Raw genomic sequence first — 20,631 nt, forward strand, 5'->3', positions numbered from 1 at the left:
TGGCCAAAAGAACTATACAGACAATACCTTCATCAAACATCACTGTTTCACGACGCATCAGTGACATGGCAGGAGATGTTTTGAAACAATTACTGTTTTGCATACAAGCCAGTGAATTCTACGCAATTACAGCTGGATGAGTCAACAGACGTGTGGCGGGCATGGCACAGCTCCTGGTATGTGTCCGTTATGTTTATGGAGGTTCAATTATGGAAGACATCCTCTTCAGCAAACCACTGGAAACCAGGACAACAGGAGAGGATATTTTAAATTACTGGACAGCTTTGTGACATCAAATGGACGTTGGTGGTCAAGATGTGTCATCTGTACTGATTGTGCAAAAGCCATGACAGGGAGACATAGTGGAGTGGTAACGCTCGTGCAAGCAGTTGCTCCCGATGCCACTTGGGTATACTGCAGCATACACAAGAGGCTCTTGCTACCAAGGGAATGCCTGACAGCTTGAAAGACGTTTTGGACAGTACAATGAAAATGGTTAACTTTCTTAACTTAAAACCTCTTTAAGGATCGGACCCATTTTTCAATTTGTCCTAAAATGACATACCCAAATCTAACTGCCTGTAGCTCAGGCATTGAAGCAAGAATATGCCTATTCTTGATACCATTTGAAAGGAAACACTTTGAAGTTTGTGAAAATGTGAAAGGAATGTAAGAGAATATAACATATTAGATCTGGTAAAAGAAAATACAGAGGGGAAGAAAAAAAAAATCTACCGTTTTTTTTTTACCATCATCTTTGAAATGCAAGAGAAATGCCACAATGTATGATTCCATCCTAGGCTAAATTTAGATTTTAGCCACTAGATGGCAGCAGTGTATGCGCAACGTTTTCGACTGATCCAATGAACCATTGCATTTCTGTTCAAACTTTTGTATGAAGACTGCCCAAATGTGCCTAATTGGTTTATTAATAACTTTTCAAGTTCATAACTGTGCAACCAATAGCATGGTATTATATCACCGTAATAGTTATTGTGAATTGGACAGTGCAGTTAGATTAACAAGAATGTCTGCCAATATCAGATATGTCTATGTCCTGGGAAATGTCCTTGCTACTTACAACCTCATGCTAATCACATTAGCCTACGTTAGCTCAACCACGGGGGGGGGCGTTCCTGTAAAAAGTAAGGCACCTGAACTCTTGGGTATTTTCTGCATTATGCAATTGATATGGGCAGCGGCCATGTAATGCTTTTACTACATACAGAAGTGTGCTTGTTATCAAGGGGGAAAGTATTGACACGTAAAAAAAAAAAATTGAGACGAGCTTAGTTTTCTTTACTGACCATAATTTTCACTTGTCTGAGAGCTTGCATGATGACACAGTCTGTGCCTGATGACAAGTTTCTCACACGACTGGCCTATCTGGGTGATGTTTTTTAACACCTGAATGATCTGAATCTAGGATTACGGGGACTCTCCGCAACTATATTCAATGTGCGGTACAAAATTGAGGCTATGATTAAGAAGCTGGAGCTCTTCTCTGTCTGCATTAAGAACAACACACAGGTCTTTCCATAATTGTCAAATGTGATACAGCGAAGTACTGGAGTTAGCTGGGTGTGCAATTATGCAGGTGCTTTCGCGAAACGGACAACAAAAATAACTGGATTCGTTATCACTTTCATGCCCTACCTCCAGCCCACTTACCGATATCTGAACAAGATAACCTCATTGAAATTGCAACAAGCGGTTGTGAAAATGTAATTTAAATCAGAAGCCACTGCCAGAATTTTGGATACGGTGGCGCTCAGAGTGTCCTGCTGTAAGCTGATGCCCTTTGCTACCACATACCTATGCGAGAGTGGATTCTTGGCCATCACTAGCATGAAAACTAAATACAAACTGTGTGTGGAAAATGACTTAAGACTGAGACTCTCCAATACAACCCAACATTGCAGAGTTACGTGCATCCTTTCAAGCACACCCTTCTCATTAACCTATGGTGAGTTATTCACAATTTTTGATGAACAAATATGGTTTATGTAAGGGAGCTAAATAAAGACGCAAAATTATTGATTATTATTATTATTTATTTTAAGCAACATGTATTTAGAAATGTAATCAAAAATTCCTTTCTGCACACCCTGATTGACAGTGATATTTTCCAATAATGTCTCAACTCTGCATGTCATCTTTAAGGCCTACCTTCATTACAAGAGCAGGGCTTGCACTAATCCATTTCATGATGGCATGTACAGTAGCTGTAGTTGTCAAATCTGGTATCCTTCCACATGGTTAGCCTCATTATGAGTCAAATCTGGTATCCTTCCACATGGTTAGCCTCATTATGAGTCAAATCTGGTATCCTTCCACATGGTTAGCCTCATTATGAGTCAAATCTGGTATACTTCCACATGGTTAACCTCATTATGAATCAAATCTGGTATCCTTCAACATGGTTAGCCTCATTATGAGTCAAATCTGGTATCCTTCAACATGGTTAGCCTCCCTGCATCCCACTGCTGGCTTGCTTCTGAAGCTAAGCAGGGTTGGTCCTGGTTGGTCCCTGGATGGGAGACCAGATGCTGCTGGAAATGGTGTTGGAGGGCCAGTAGGAGGCACTCGTTCCTCTCGTCTAAAAAAAATATCCTAATGCCCCAGGGCAGTGATTGGGGACACTGCTCTGTGTAGTATGCCATCTTTTGGATGGGACGTTAAACGGGTGTCCTGACTCTGAGGTCATTAAAGATCCCATGGCACGTATCGTAAGAGTATGGGTGTTAACCCCAGTGTCCTGGCTAAATTCCAAAGCTGTCCCTCATACCATCATTGTCACCTAATCATCCCCAGCTTACAACTGGCTCATTCATCCCCCGACTGTGTGATCTGAGTATGTAGCAGAAATAAATACCCACAAAATGTTTTATTTGGGTGCTAGATTGACTCAGTTCAAAGTCTGCTCTGCTGGCTGCTGATGTTGATGCGGCGGCGGAGGTCGTCAGTGAGTGTAGCAGAGGGGTGAGTGTGCAGCACGTGAGCTAGTTGACAGGTGAGTGCTAGGCTCTTTCTCAATTCATCCTTCCTCGATTCCTCCTTCTAAAAACCCATTGATGAAGGACCTTGTACCTTCTCCAATACAGGTGAGGAGATAGGATGCAAGTAATCAAGGAGAGACAAAGCACCCGTAGCCATCGTGTGGTGATGTAGACCACCCTGAGAGCTAAAGACCATGGTTTTGGTAGGATAATGGATAATGGACACTGCTTTGTGGGTATGAAGTGCTGTTGTGGACAGGGGTTGCATCCTAGGTCAGCCGTACAGAGATCGTTACACCGCAATGATCAAGGACTGCAATATCATCAGACAAAATGAGTGACATTCAAATAAAACAAGACAAAAAAGGAAAAGTTCAATGACCAAAAAATACACTATACTTAAATCAAAGAGTCAACACTATGTAATATCATACAAAGGATGCCTATGTACATGGTTAGTGGGTTTAGACATTCATCTTACTCCAAAACAAAAGATGATCAGTGGTGTTAAAAGTACCCAAATTGTCATACTTGAGTAAAAGTAAAGATACCTTAACAAAGAAAGTGAGTCACTCAGTAAAATATTACACGAGTAAAAGTCTAAAATAATTTGGTTTTAAATATGCATAAATATCAAAAGCAAATGTACAGTCGTGGCCCAAAGTTGAGAATGACACAAATATTAATATCCACAAATTTTGCTGCGTCAGTGTCTGGATATTTTTGTCAGATGTTACTATGGAACACAAGCCTTTCATAAGTGTCAAAGGCTTTTATTGACAATTACATGAAGTTGATGCAAAGAGTCAGAATTTGCAGTGTTGACCCTTCTTTTTCAAGACCTCTGCAATCTGCCCTGGCATGCTGTCAATTAACTTATGGGCCACATCCTGACTGATGGCAACCTATTCTTGCATAATCAATGCTTGGAGTTTGTCAGAATTTGTGGGTTTCTGTTTGTCCTCCCGCCTCTTGAGGATTGACCACAAGTTTTCAACGGGATTAAGGTCTGGGGAGTTTCCTGGCCATGGACCCAAAATATCAATGTTTTGTTCCCAGAGCCACTTAATTATCACTTTTGCCTTATGGAAAGGTGCTCCATCTTGCTGGAAAAGGCATTGTTCGTCACAAAACTGTTCCTGGATGGTTGGTAGAAGTTGCTCTCGGAGGATGTGCCATTCTTTATTCATGGCTGTGTTCTTAGGCAAAATTGTGAGTGAGCCCACTCCCTTGGCTGAGAAGCAACCCCACACATGAATGGTCTCAGGATGCTTTACTGTTGGCATGACACAGGACTGATGGTAGCGCTCACCTCGTCTTCTCCGGACAAGCTTTTATCCGGGTGCCCCAATCAATCGGAAAGGGGATTCAGAGAAAATGACCCAGTCCTCAGCAGTCCAATCCCTGTACCTTTTGCAGAACATCAGTCTGTCCCTGATGTTTTTACTGGAGAGAAGTGGCTTCTTTGCTGCACTTCTTGACACCAGGCCATCCTCCAAAAGTCTTCGCCTCACTGTGCATGCAGATGCACTCACAACTGCCTGCTGCCATTCCTGAGCAAGCTCTGTACTGGTGGTGCCCCGATCCCACAGCTGAATCAACTGTAGGAGACGGTCCTGGCGCTTACTGGACTTTCCTGGGCACCCTGAAGCCTTCTTCACAACAATTGAACCACTCTCCTTGAAGTTCTTGATGATCCGATAAATTGTTGATTTAGGTGCAATCTTACTGGCAGCAATATCATTGCCTGTGTAGCCTTTTTTTGTGCAAAGCAATGATGACAGCACATGTTTCCTTGCAGGTAACCATGGTTGACAGAGGAAGAACAATGATTCCAAGCACCACCCTCCTTTTGAAGCTTCCAGTCTGTTATTCGAACTCAATCAGCATGACAGAGTGCTCTCCAGCCTTGACATGATGTCTGCTGGTCCTTTTGTGGCAGTGCTGAAATGCAGTGGAAATGTTTCGGGGGGATTCAGTTCATTTGCATGGCAAAGAGGGACTTTGCAATTAATCTGATCACTCGACATAACATTCTGGAGTATATGCAAATTGCCATCATACAAAGTGAGGCAGCAGAATGTGAAAATTAATATGTGTCATTCTGAAAACTTTTGGTCACGACTGTAATTGCTAAAATAGACGTAAGTATCAAAAGGAAAAGTATAAATTATTTCAAATTCCTTATATTAAGCAAACCAGATGGCACCATAATCCGTTTAAAAAAAATGTATTAACGGATAGCCATGGGCTCGCTACAACACTCTGACATCATTTTCAAACAAAGCATGTGTTTAGTGAGTCCACCAGATAAGAGGCAGAAGGGATTACCAGGGATGTTCTCTTTATAAGTGTGTGAATTAGACTATTGTCCTGTCCTGCTAAGCTTTTAAAATGTAACGAGTAGTTTTGGGTGGCAGAGAAAATGTATGGAATAAAAAGTACATAATTTTTTAAGGAATGTGGTGAAGTAAAAGTAGTCAAAAATATAAATAGTAAAGTACAGATACCCAAAACAACTACTTAATTAGTACTTTCAAGTATTTTTACTTAAGTACCTTACACCACTGGAGATGATTGAATAGTTAAATGAATAGGGGGTTTAAAATAAAATAATCAGAATGTCAGGGCTGTAACAGAAACCTGCACATCCAGTAGCTAGATCTTGGATGGAGTTTCTTTGTGAACTTCATCCACAGACAGGGAATAGCAGCTTTCACAGGTCTCTGTATCTGAGTTTAGGAAACATAGAAATTAGACCAGTTTAATTATTCTCAAATTATGTAACATTTGATATTTTGTTGCAATTGTGCTTTTGTATTGGGACTGGACATCTGTTCTTTAGCTAGCTAGCTTAGCTACTAGCTTGGTAGCTAACATTGTTGTTAGCAGATTAAACTTATGTTTGTGTCATAAAAAACAACTAATGGATGGCAGTCTATCATATGTACACGTAGGTAGCTAGCTAGATACCTGACGTTACCTAGAATAGATGGTTAACTTAATAAACAACTTACCCATGTGCTACACATCATCCACCACCTCTTGCTGTGCTAACATTACTAGCCATACATGCAGGCAATGCAGCCCACTACGATGCTTCTTTGGGAAATCTATAAACTTTAATTTAGAAAAATAGATGTGTCTCGGGACGTAAGGACCATCCCACCTGGGAATACATTCTGTCAAACTGCCAATTTTTACCTTGAAAAAACAACTAAACTAGATTAGCTAGCTTAGCCAGCTAGCTGTTTACAGCTGCGATTTAACGGTTCTTTACAAACACAACGAAAGTTCTTTGGGGTTCCAGGGTTCACTTCCACTTCTCCTCAAAAAGCCGTTTGAAAGGGTCAATAGTACAGGTCAGGGAACCATGTCATTCTGTTACCATCATGCTGTTACTGGGTGTTCACCCACTTCACTTACTGTAGGTCAATAACCAAAATAGATATAATTTCATAGCTGACACCACATTATTCAGGCATCTTTGAATCTTAATTCAGAGTAGGTATTTAACAGAGCTATTGGAAAACGTGGTCACATAAATTGGAGGGAGATTTTACAGTCATTCTATTACCAAACTTTACATCTGCACTGTGTGAGTAAATGTGTTTTTGCAAAACTTTGGAAAATGTTCAAATTAGTCTAGTTTTTTAACTTTTCAAATCAATAGTTTTTATTTGGCATACTTTTAAAGTGAAAAATCAGATTATCAGCATCATTCTGTTACCGTGGAATTGCCAACACACAGTATTTGAAACATAACTCTACAGACTATGAGCTTGACAAGAGATCAGTTTGTTCTCGGGATATTTCCCTTCTTAGACACAGAATGTGTATGTCTGTGAGAGAGACTTGTTTAATAACTTCCTTATTGGCTTCAAGGAGCAGAACATTATGACACATAATACAGGTGGTGGTGCTTATTTCTGTTATTCCTGTGCGATCTGTGTGTGTGAGATGTGTTTCTGCGTGCATGTGTGTGTGCATGCGTGCGTGCGTGCAAACTGTTTGACAGCAGAAGAGACAAAGTTACAAGGTACATAGCCACAGTTGAAAAAAAAACGTTTCTTTTTAAACTGAAAGTCACCAGGAAGTAACCATTGTTACCACACAATTTCCTATCAAATACAGAGTAAACACTAGTGGAAACAGTAAAGTCAAATACATTTGTAGGCCTACCAAATATTTGCCATTAATACAGCCCTAGAAACCACCTCTAATGTGTGAAATGTACAGTAGCTAAACATGGTTTACAACTTAAATGTTGCATTTGTACTCATGATTGGATAAAGTCAAAATCTTCAGCTTGTGTTAGGCAAAGGGTACATTTAGGCAAAGTGTACAGGCAAACCCAACTGTGTCCATGTCAAAATAATTTACCCTCGTCTGGATTACAGCTTGGCTAGCCCACCATTAGCATTACCATAAGAACCCTCTTTAAAACCCACATATTTGAGCCCACATACTAGCTGTTAGGCTAATCCCCCAAGCCTTTCCCTGTAATTCCCCTGTAGCCTGCCTCCCCCGGCCCTCTGCCTGCGCTAAGACAATGAACCGACCGGGGAAGGAAATAATGTGTCTTTCATAACTGCTCATGCAAAGTATTTAGAGACGAAGGCCTGCCTCACAAAGAGGCAGATTGTGCATCTGTGTGTGTGGATAACAACACTGGCTGTGTTACTGGGCTCTGGCTGTGGGTTGTATGGATTGGAGGGGTGGTGGGCAGGGGAAGAGCAGAAAGCAAGGCTGATGCACTGTAAAGGTCCAGGGTAACAAAATAATATTATGGAGTCAGTGTTTGGTTAATACTACGGAATCTAATACATAAACTGTGGGCTGAAAGACAGGGGAACTGTTTTACTGGGTGGTTAGGAGTTAATGAAGGGCCTGGTGAAGCGTAGTCTCTAGACAGATTGTTTGCTTCCGGCAATGTATCAGTTGGGACGCATTTTAAGCCCCGCCTACCCAAACTTGAAAGAGTTGTCTGTAAAAAAAAAATGTTTTTTTTAAAGTGTTTTGGCTTACGTTGTTCCAAGGTCAGGGATATCTGAGACTAGATGGTGAGAGGAGAGAACAAGGCTGAAGTACTGTACAGTAAAGGTAAATATGGCCTCAGTGTTTGTTTAGTTGGAAGGATACAGAGTATGGAATACTGGGGTGTGGTACTGTTGTTTGGTATTATATCAAAACCTTCTAAAGCACTCCTGGGTTACTCTTTTATAGTGGTGGAAAAAGTCCTCAATTGTCATACTAGAGTAAAGATACCTTTAATAGAAAATGACTCAAGTAAAAGTGAAAGTCACCCAATAAAATACCACTTGAGTAAAAGTCTAAACGTATTTGATTTTAAATATACTTAAGTATCAAAAGTAAATGGAATGGCTAAAATGTACTTAAGCATCAAAAGTAGAAATCATTTCAACTTACTTATATTAAGCAAACCAGACGGCACAAATGTTTATTGTTTTTATTGACGGATAGCCAGGTGCACAATCCAACACGCAGACATAATTTACAAACGAAGCATTTGTGTTTAGTGCGTCTGACAGATCAGAGGCAGTAGGGATGACCAGGGATGTTCTCTTGATAAGTGTGTGAATTGGACAATTTTCCGGTCAAAATGTTACAAGTGTGTGTCAGGGAAAATGTATGGAGTAAAAAGTTAATTATTTTCTTTAGGAATATAGTGAAGTAGAAGTAAAAGTTGCCAAAAATACAGATAGTAAAGTACAGATACTTTAAAGTACTACTTAATACATTTTTGGGGGTATTTTATTTAATTACTTTACATCACTGCTCTTTTATTCTGGGAGCAAGTGAGATTGACAGGCCTTCAGATGTGTTCAGACATTTCTTTACTCGATGTGACACTTTCGTGAAGGCACGCAAACTCACTGATTAACAGGGCATAACTGTGTCCAATTCTCAGATTCCAGTGCACTCATCACTTGTGAAGGAGAATACCTCTGGTGGATCTATCAGTGATAAAACAAAGCCAGCTGGATGACGACACCTGAAATTGGTGTCGTGACACTTCAGATGAGCCCGCGCACACACACACACTATGTTCTTCTATCCTCGTGGGGACCTAAAAGAAATGTCCATTCAAAATCCTATTTTCCCTAGCCCCTAACATCAAATCAAATTTTATTTGTCACATGCCTTAGAGAGAAATGCTTACTTACAAGCCCTTAACCAACAATGCAGTTGAAAGAAAAATAAGTGTTAAGAAAGTATTCTCAAATTAACTGAAGTAAAAAAAAGACAATAAAACAACCCTAACCGCTAACCCTTACCACAATTGTAACGCTAATTGTGACCCTAACACTGAAGTTTAAAATAACCTTTGTCCTCATGGGGATGTGGGAAACGGGGCTGAGTTTTCCTTGTTTTACAGTCCCTGTTGGGACTTGAGGATTTTATGTCCCCACAAGGATAAAAGAACACCCCCCCCCCACACACACAAATACTTTCACAGTATTTGCAGCAGGTTTAAAAATAACACAAAGCTAGTGTGTGTTCTTCATGTATAGTCAATTGGTCATTATTTTCCTTTCCAGAACCATATTGGATGTAAGTTGTTATATGATACTTTTATGTTATCCCCTTGGATCTAATGTATTCTCTTTATCTATATGTGAAGTATTTTCTAACCCCATAAATAAATCAAACAAATCATTGTGCTCCAACATAGAGGCCTGTCACTGGACCAAGAGGCCCAGACCCCTCAGTCAAGACATGCTACCCATGGTCCAGAATTATGTGCCAGGGAGAGAATAGAACAAACACAAAAGTGAAAACACACACTTTGAGGTGTGGTGCTGACCATCGAAATGAAATGAGTTACTATATTTACATGACGCTGACAGACTAACGGAACATATAAACTCAGAAAATGAAATTAAAGTCGCCTACTCTTCTCTTCTTATGACTAATCGCACAGGAAATTAAATTGAGACATTTATTTATTTTCCATGAGAGAGAAGATGTCTTGCCACCCACCCATCACCAAGTGGTGCCAGACAGACGGAGTACAAGACAGAGCAGAGAGCTACATAAATTATACAGTATGTTCGAGATGATCAGCCTGAGCAACGTCACTGCACTGTGCCGAATCTCTCACCAACAACACTTTCTATCCAAAACAAACAAAAATTACAGGACCAAAGCGGTTTGTTAAAAAAAAATGTAACCTCAGATAACCTCCTCTCTCTCGATGCAGAAAACACTTTTGATAGACTAGAATGGTCATACTGTATCTCTGGTCTGTCTTGGAACATATGGGAATTAGCTCCTATTTCATTAATATGATTAACCCTTTACACTCGTGGGAATTGGCCTATATGGATAGGACTAAATTGAAATGTTTCTTGCGGAAAAAATATGAAATGCATATCCATGGCAGCAATTGAAAGGGAACCGTTTCGAGATTATGGGAGAATGATTAGACCAAAAGACGAGGACACAACAGTTCACCTGACACAAGACTGAATCCAAACATTACACTGTTGATTTTATTTGAATTTGACATTTACTGTACTTTTGCCACATTTGTTGATAACAAAATCTGACAATACTCCGGATACATTCAGTAACATGAGAATATTCCTGGGAAATGTGGGGTAGGTGCAACACAAGACAAAAAAAATGACAAGGGTTTGAGTGAGAGAACTAACTGGTCTGTTCAGAACAACCAAGGGTATTACACCATGTCATCTTGTAATGGTACATCAAACATAGTGATCGTGAACGTTTTATGATATGGAAATGTGAAGTGCCCAATTGAACTCACGGGTGTTTGCTTGTATAACATCAAAGCGGTATTTATAGTAATCCTCAACGTCTCATCTTTCAGAATACCTAGAGTCCCAGGTGCTCAAGTTCAGAACAGAACTTCTGTCAGTCAACACCCATACAGGGCTGTGAAGAGCAGAGCCAGAGCTCTGACGTCATGTACAGCATGTTATTGTACGGCCACCGTGTTCCAATTTAGGCGTTTATCAGTGCCCAAATCTGCAACTTTGTAAAGGTGTGTAAAGGGCCACTATGCCAATCCCTTAGCCATAGTTCTAACAGGTGATATCTGCTCTTCTCCATTCAGAATCCCTAGATGCAGCAGACATCGTGATCTCTTTTGCTATTTTTATTATCCATGGCCCCAAGCTCAGGCAATTCGTCAATCGAAGTAAATAACAGCAATTTCCCTCAAATCTACTGATCATGTCATCTCATTATACATTCTCATTATTTGAGTATAGAAAGACATATGACGTCTCCTATTGCACTGTAAGATGTGGTCTTTACTGATATATCCCTTAACCTCTTGAACCTCTGGGGGCAGTATTTCATTTTTGGATGAAAAACGTTCCCGTGTTAAACAAGATATTTTGTCACGAAAAGAAGCTTGACTATGCATATAATTGACAGCTTTGGAAAGAAAACACACTGACGTTTCCAAAACTGCAAAGATATTGTCTGTGAGTGCCACAGAACTACTGCTACAGGCGAAACCAAGATGAAATTTCATTCAGGAAGTGAGCCAGATTTTGGAGGCGCTGTGTTCCAATGTCTCCTTATATGGCTGTGAATGTGCAAGGAATGAGCCTACACTTTCCGTCGTTTCCCCAAGGTGTTTGCAGCATTGTGATGTATTTGTAGGCATATCATTGGAAAATTGACCATAAGAGACTACATTTACCAGGTGTCCGCTCGGTGTCCTCCGTCGAAACTATTGCGTAATCTCTAGGTGTGTGCATTTTTCTATTTTGAACAGAGGAGAAACCAAACTGCAACGAGTGATTTATCATCGAATAGATATGTGAAAAACACCTTGAGGATTGATTCTAAACAACGTTTGCCATGTTTCTGTCGATATTATGGAGTTAATTTGGGAAAAAGTTTGCGTTGTAACGACTGAATTTTCGGGGGGGTTTCTTAGCCAAACGTGATGAACAAAACGGAGCGATTTCTCCTACACAAATAATATTTTGGGAAAAACTGAACATTTGCTATCTAACTGAGAGTCTCCTCATTGAAAACATCCGAAGTTCTTCAAAGGTAAATTATTATATTTGAATGCTTTTCTTGTTTTTGTGAAAATGTTGCCTGCTGAATGCTAGGCTTAAACAATGTCAACTACGCTTTGGTGCTTTTTTTGCTCACAAAATGTATATTTGGTGCAAAATTGAAAAACAATGTAACTGGGAATCAAAATGGCCCATCTATACTCCAATATTTCACAATAATGCCTTACGATCTGGAGGCCAGCCTTTTTCATCCCCCCAATGATCCACATGTGGAATCCGTGTCCTTGCCAATATCATGGACAGTAATGGTTTGACAACCTTCCAAGATTTGAACGACGCATACATACAGTATTACCAGCCAACTCCTTTTCTATACTTACAATTTAGGTCAGCTATGATGTCCTAAGGAATCCCTTGGGAAACCCTACTACCAAACCATCAAATGATGGAATTTATAAATAAATGATCTGGGCTCCCGAAAGGACTGATATCTATAATATATAAACTTTTGAAAAAAACATTTTTAAACTAGCCATTAAAAACATATGGTTCACAGATCTAAGTGAATTTGAAAAACCCTTTAACTGGAACAGAATATGGGAAAATTGGACCTTGGCATCCCGTAATCTGAACCATGAATTTATACATCTTCAGTTTGTTCAGACTGTATTTAAAGGAAACTTTACGATGAAACTGGCCCCAATTCCCAACTGTTCACTGTGTCCCCTGTATCAGGTAGGCATATTCATTCATATGATGTGGGAGTGCTGTGCATTTAAATGCTTCTAGGACAAAGTTACAAATTTATTTCAAAGTGCATGAATGTAAATATTCACTGCTTTGCATTTCCTATGTTACTTAACGATGATAGCTCATTGAATCTCTCAATCAACCAGAGACCATTACTGCTGGCAGACAACACTGCCGCAAAAAAAGATGTTGGCTCTTGATAGCAATCACTCCACTCTCTCCCAATTCGCCAGTGGATACAGTTACAATTAGAAGTTATAACATTAGAATTATCAACAGCGAGAATGAATGGTGATAGTCAAGGTATAATTGATGCCCAACACACAAAAAATACACACTACCATTCAAAAGTCTGGGGTCACTTAGAAACTTCTTTTTTTGTCCATTAAAATAACATCATACTGATCAGAAATACAGTGTAGACATTGTTAACTTGTTATGGCTGCAATCCCCCTATCGGGATAGGTGTCAACAACCGCTGAATAGCATAGCGCTACATTCAATAAATATTACTACAAATATTTATATTCATGAAATCACAAGTGCACACAGCTTAGCCTTTTGTAAATCCACCTGTCGTGTCAGATTTTGAAATTATGCTTTACAGCGAAAGCAATCCAAGCGGTGATGACCAGGTGGCGAATCGCATCTCTGCATGTCTGGCAGACATATCAGTGTGGATGACGGATCACCACCTCAAGCTGAACCTCGGCAAGACGGAGCTGCTCTTCCTCCCGGGGAAGGACTGCCCATTCCATGATCTCGCCATCACGGTTGACAACTCCATTGTGTCCTCCTCCCAGAGCGCTAAGAACCTTGGCGTGATCCTGGACAACACCCTGTCGTTCTCAACTAACATCAAGGCGGTGGCCCGTTCTTGTAGGTTCATGCTCTACAACATCCGCAGAGTACAACCCTGCCTCACACAGGAAGCAGCGCAGGTCCTAATCCAGGCACTTGTCATCTCCCGTCTGGATTACTGCAACTCGCTGTTGGCTGGGCTCCCTGCCTGTGCCATTAAACCCCTACAACTCATCCAGAACGCCGCAGCCCGTCTGGTGTTCAACCTTCCCAAGTTCTCTCACGTCACCCCGCTCCTCCGCTCTCTCCACTGGCTTCCAGTTGAAGCTCGCATCCGCTACAAGACCATGGTGCTTGCCTACGGAGCTGTGAGGGGAACGGCACCTCAGTACCTCCAGGCTCTGATCAGGCCCTACACCCAAACAAGGGCACTGCGTTCATCCACCTCTGGCCTGCTCGCCTCCCTACCACTGAGGAAGTACAGTTCCCGCGCAGCCCAGTCAAAACTGTTCGCTGCTCTGGCCCCCCAATGGTGGAACAAACTCCCTCACGACGCCAGGACAGCGGAGTCAATCACCACCTTCCGGAGACACCTGAAACCCCACCTCTTTCAGGAATACCTAGGATAGGATAAAGTAATCCTTCTCACCCCCCTTAAAAGATTTAGATGCACTATTGTAAAGTGGCTGTTCCACTGGATGTCTTAAGGTGAACGCACCAATTTGTAAGTCGCTCTGGATAAGAGCGTCTGCTAAATGACTTAAATGTAAATGTAAATGTAAGCGTTTGTGTAAGTTTATCGATCGCACAACAAAACATTAAGTACACTTAGCATCAGGAAGCTTGGTCACGAAAATCAGAAAAGCAATCAACTTAATCGTTTACATTTGATGGACTTCAGATGTTTTCACTCACGAGACTCCCAGTTACACAACAAATGTTCCTTTTGTTCCATAAAGATTATCTTTATATCCACAATACCTCAGTTTGTTTGTCGCGTTATGTTCAGAAATCCACAGGAAAGAGCGGTCACGACAATACAGATGAAAATTCCAAATAGTTTCCATAATGCCCACAGAAACATGTCAAATGTTTTTTATAATCGATCCTCAGGTTGTTTTTAAAATATATAAATCGATAATATATCAACCGCAAATGTCTTTCACAGTAGGAGGGAAAAGCAGTGGCTGCCCAAACTCTCTTGCGCGAGCAAAACTCATGTGACCACTTGACGCGATGTTATCGTTCTGGCTCATTTTTCAAAATAAAAGCCTGAAACTATGTCTGAAGACTGACACCTTGAGGAAGCGATAGGAAAAGGAATCTGGTTCATATCCCTTTAAATCCAGCAAAGGGAGGCTATGGAACATGGAGTTTTCAAAATAGAAGCCACTTCCTGTTTTGATTTTCCTCAGGGTTTCACCTGCAATATCAGTTCTGTTATACTCACAGTCAATATTTTGACAGTTTTGGAAACTTTAGAGTGTTTTCTATCCAATACTAATAATAATATGCATATATTAGCAACTGAGACTTAGGAGCTGGCCGTTTACAATGGGCACCTTTTCATCCAAGCTACTCAATACTGCCCCTGCAGCCATATGAAGTTAATGACTATCGTAGCTGGAAACAGCAGATTTTTATGAAATATCTACATAGGTGTTACAGAGGCCCATTATCAGCAACCATCACTCCTGTGTTCCAATGGCACGCTGCCTAGAAGGCCAGCATCCCAGAGTCGCCTCTTCACTGTTGACATTGAGACTGGTGTTTTGCGGGTACTATTTTACGAAGTTGCCAGTTGAGGACTCTAATCTGGTTAGAGCCAGTTTGCACTGTTCTGTGAAGGGAGTAGTACACAGCGTTGTATGAGATCTTCAGTTTCTTGGCAATTTGTCGCATGGAATAGCCTTCATTTCTCAGAACAAGAATAGACTGACACGTTTCAGAAGAAATGTCGTTGTTTCTGGCCATTTTGAGCCTGTAATCAAACCCACAAATGATGATGCTCAAGATAATCAACTAATCTAAAGGCGGCAAATTGTATTGCTTCTTTAAACAGAGCAACAGCTTTCAGCAGTGCTAACATAATTGAAAAAGGGTTTTCTAATGATCAATTAGCCTATTAAAATTATAAACTTGGAATAGCTAACAGAATGTGCCATTGGAACACAGGAGTGATGGCTGCTGATAATGGGCCTCTGTACGCCTATGTTGATATTCCATAAAAATAAATAAAATATATTTAATAAATCTGCCATTTCCAGCTACAATAGTCCTTTACAACATTAGTAATGTCTACACTGTATTTCTCATACATTTTATTTTAATGCACAAAAAATTATGATTCCATATGTGTTATTTCATAGTTGTGATGTCTTCATTACTATTCTACAATGTAGAAAACAGTAAAAATAAAACCTTATAATTAGGTGTCCAAAATTTGGACTGGTACTGTATATAAATAAATAAAACGTAATTCATCAGAGAGGTGCCTACATGTATACATAAACAAGGGAAATGTGAAACAGAATAAGTGAAATTGATTCCAACAGTCAATTATCAACATACATGTATGTATAAGGGAGCATGAGGTCCTCTTGTAGGGGGAAAGTTGCATCTCCCAGGAAAACATGAGGACTTGGCATTGTGGAACCTGGCAGGACATCTGGCGGTTGTAAATCGAGGGTCTTCTGCAGTTTAGACCCAAAAGACTCTTGAAACACTCCACCATAGCTCTCTCGGCCGTATGCCCCTACATCCACCCTTGTAAACCTGTAGCGGGCATCTTCTCTGTCTCCGTATCTCACCTATTATTTATGTTTCGATACATAAAGTCTAGTAGATCCTGGGTAATTCGCACAAATTATATTTTCTTGCCAGTCAAGTGTCTCTCTGTGTACACTATTTTATTCTCCCGCTCGCCTCTTCCTTGCTTGGGTGTGTTGTCACTTCCTTGTTTGGCCATAGATGGCTATTACCAGCTCATCGCCCTCTACTGTCCCGGGGTTTATTGCAGCATACGCCTTTTATTGTTTGTAATTGTTTTTGAGAAATGGAATTGAGGAATTGAGGAAACATGAATAGAGACGGAGCCAAAGTGTGTGCCGGGCTGCATTGATTAATGCCCCGTGTCATAACGAGAGCACACCACACTGCAGGTACAATAGCATGGCCTGGAACAACTCATTAATAACACTACCTCAGACAAACACAAAGTAAAGACGCACGCACAAACATGCACGCACACGCAGCCCACCACTGCATGGCAAGAAACGTTTTAATTCTTTATTTATTTAACTAGGCAAATCAGTTAAGAACAAATTCTTATTTACAATGACGGCCTACCCCAGCCAAACCTGGACGATGCTGGGCCAATTGTGCTCCGCCCTATGGGACTCACAATCACGGCCGGATGTGATGCAGTCTGGATTTGAACCAGGTACTGCAGTGACGCCTCTTGCACTGGGATGCAGTCTTAGACCACTGCGACACTCGGAAAACAGATTGAGAGTATGTGAGCACACTCGTTCGGTTCGGCTAGCCGAGTTAATAAACACACGCAAGTGCCACAACCCCCCCAATCTTTGGATGTGGCTGCTATTTTTTGGGGAGGGCTCAGAAGGCTCAGTTTTATATCCTAAGAGTGCAGATGATCTGGTGTTGTGGACAGACAGACAGACAAGCAGACTGACTCTGAGCTGAAGGCCCGAGCTGGTTTTCTGGCACCAGCTCCATCACACCACCAAGTATGTTTATTTTATACGATAACTTTTTGGTACATTCAAGCGGTTTTCAATCAGTTGATGGTGCCGGTTAACCATATATATTTTTTGAGTGTCTGGTGTCCTGGATTTTAGAGAGAGACAGAGCGACTGGGGAGAACTATTTGGACCTAAAGTATGACTGCCACTGAAAAATATGTGGATTGAAGGACTTAGTAATTATATTGTTTATAATTAGTGACAGAGGAACATAAGCTCACCTGGTGTAGGGCAGTGAGTCCATCCTCATTGCACAAGTCTGGACTGACATTGTTCTTCAGCAGGTAGCGTACTGGAACACAGAGAGGGAGAGAAACAGAAGGGACAACACATTAACAAACCATGGTAGAACAGAGAGGACTTCACACATCCACGCCAGACAACAAGAACAACGACAACACACATTTAGCCTCTCTCCACTGGCCAGAGAACCTAGGAAGAGGGGGGCCACTCACAGTAAGTTCCCAGCAGGAGTTGTCCTTCACTCTTTTGCTAATGTCAAACCTCTAGTATATTTTTTTATTTTTTATTTCACCTTTATTTAACCAGGTAGGCTAGTTGAGAACAAGTTCTCATTTGCAACTGCGACCTGGCCAAGATAAAGCATAGCAGTGTGAACAGACAACACAGAGTTACACATGGAGTAAACAATTAACAAGTCAATAATACAGTAGAAAAAGGAGAGTCTATATACATTGTGTGCAAAAAGGCATGAGGAGGTAGGCGAATAATTACAATTTTGCAGATTAACACTGGAGTGATAAATGATCAGATGGTCATGTACAGGTAGAGATATTGGTGTGCAAAAGAGCAGAAAATAAAATGAATAAAAACAGTATGGGATGAGGTAGGTAAAAATGGGTGGGCTATTTACCGATAGACTATGTACAGCTGCAGCAATCGGTTAGCTGCTCAGATAGCAGATGTTTGAAGTTGGTGAGGGAGATAAAAGTCTCCAACTTCAGCGATTTTTGCAATTCATTCCAGTCACAGGCAGCAGAGAACTGGAACGAAAGGCGGCCAAATGAGGTGTTGGCTTTAGGGATGATCAGTGAGATGCACCTGCTGGAGCGCGTGTTACGGGTGGGTGTTGCCATCGTGACCAGTGAACTGCGATAAGGCGGAGCTTTACCTAGCATGGACTTGTAGATTACCTGGAGCCAGTGCGTCTGGTGACGAATATGTAGCGAGGGCCAGCCGACTAGAGCATACAGGTCGCAGTGGTGGGTGGAATAAGGTGCTTTAGTGACAAAACGGATGGCACTGTGATAAACTGCATCGAGTTTGCTGAGTAGAGTGTTGGAAGCAATTTTGTAGATGACATCGCCGAAGTCGAGGATCGGTAGGATAGTCAGTTTTACTAGGGTAAGTTTGGCGGCGTGAGTGAAGGAGGCTTTGTTGCGGAATAGAAAGTAGATTTTCGATTGGAGATGTTTGATATGAGTCTGGAAGGAGAGTTTACAGTCTAGCCAGACACCTAGGTACTTATAGATGTCCACATATTCAAGGTCGGAACCATCCAGGGTGGTGATGCTGGTCAGGCGTGCGGGTGCAGGCAGCGAACGGTTGAAAAGCATGCATTTGGTTTTACTAGCGTTTAAGAGCAGTTGGAGGCCACGGAAGGAGTGTTGTATGGCATTGAAGCTCGTTTGGAGGTTAGATAGCAGAGTGTCCAAGGACGGGCCGGAAGTATATAGAATGGTGTCGTCTGCGTAAAGGTGGATCAGGGAATCGCCCGCAGCAAGAGCAACATCATTGATATATACAGAGAAAAGAGTCGGCCCAAGAATTGAACCCTGTGGCACCCCCATAGAGACTGCCAGAGGACCGGACAGCATGCCCTCCGATTTGACACACTGAACTCTGTCTGCAAAGTAATTGGTGAACCAGGCAAGGCAGTCATCTGAAAAACCGAGGCTACTGAGTCTGCCGATAAGAATATGGTGATTGACAGAGTCGAAAGCCTTGGCAAGGTCGATGAAGACGGCTGCACAGTACTGTCTTTTATCGATGGCGGTTATGATATCGTTTAGTACCTTGAGCGTGGCTGAGGTGCACCCGTGACCGGCTCGGAAACCAGATTGCACAGCGGAGAAGGTACGGTGGGATTCGAGATGGTCAGTGACCTGTTTGTTGACTTGGCTTTCGAAGACCTTAGATAGGCAGGGCAGGATGGATATAGGTCTGTAACAGTTTGGGTCCAGGGTATCTCCCCCTTTGAAGAGGGGGATGACTGCGGCAGCTTTCCAATCCTTGGGGATCTCAGACGATATGAAAGAGAGGTTGAACAGGCTGGTAATAGGGGTTGCGACAATGGCGGCGGATAGTTTCAGAAATAGAGGGTCCAGATTGTCAAGCCCAGCTGATTTGTACGGGTCCAGGTTTTGCAGCTCTTTCAGAACATCTGCTATCTGGATTTGGGTAAAGGAGAACCTGGAGAGGCTTGGGCGAGTAGCTGCGGGGGGTGGGCGAGCTGTTGGCCGAGGTAGGCATGGCCATTGAGAAATGCTTGTTGAAGTTTTCGATAATCATGGGTTTATCGGTGGTGACCGTGTTACCTAGCCTCAGTGCAGTGGGCACCTGGGAGGAGGTGCTCTTGTTCTCCATGGACTTCACAGTGTCCCAGAATTTTTTGGAGTTGGCGCTACAGGATGCAAACTTCTGCCTGAAGAAGCTGGCCTTTGCTTGACTGACTGTAATCGCAGCAAAAGGTGGCGCTACAAAGTATTAACTTAAGGGGGCTGAATAATTTTGCACGCCCAATTTTTCAGTTTTTGATTTGTTAAAAAAGTTTGAAATATCCAATAAATGTCGTTCCACTTCATGATTGCGTCCCACTTGTTGTTGATTCTTCACAAAAAAATACAGTTTTATATATTTATGTTTGAAGCCTGAAATGTGGCAAAAGGTCGCAAAGTTCAAGGGGGCCGAATACTTTCGCAAGGCACTGTATATATATAAACAAACAACAAGGGTAACTATTTACATATTTACAATATTGTGAAGACCCTCAGTCCTCTACACAATATTGTGCTGCTGGTGCCATGGCCCATAGCAGTCTCTTTCTGCTGTAAAGCAGAGGCTTACTGAACAGGTGATGCAGGTGATGGGGCATTTCCTGTGACAAAAGGGCACAACGACGTCTCCCTACTGTGTCCTGTTTGCCCTGAGGCACATTCATGCCTGCAGAGATGAATCTGGGCAGGTGAACACCACTGGTTGGAGCAGAAGGGACAGAAGGTGCTGCAGTGGACTTGCTGTAGCTAGCAAGCTCCTGAATGAGCAGCT

General features: G+C 41.7%; 1 protein-coding gene across 1 annotated transcript in view; it reads right to left on the reverse strand.

Moving 5' to 3' along the window:
- LOC115135419 (protein phosphatase 1 regulatory inhibitor subunit 16B) overlaps positions 1-20,631 on the reverse strand; it is a 140,529-nt gene that overhangs the window by 36,433 nt on the left and 83,465 nt on the right. Inside the window, exon 3 of the mRNA XM_029670101.2 lies at positions 17,565-17,635. Within this exon, the coding sequence (XP_029525961.1) occupies positions 17,565-17,635 (71 nt within the window). The remainder of the gene's footprint in view (positions 1-17,564; positions 17,636-20,631) is intronic.

The sequence above is a fragment of the Oncorhynchus nerka genome, linkage group LG2, assembly GCF_034236695.1.
Source record: "Oncorhynchus nerka isolate Pitt River linkage group LG2, Oner_Uvic_2.0, whole genome shotgun sequence".
Classification (NCBI taxonomy): domain Eukaryota; kingdom Metazoa; phylum Chordata; class Actinopteri; order Salmoniformes; family Salmonidae; genus Oncorhynchus; species Oncorhynchus nerka.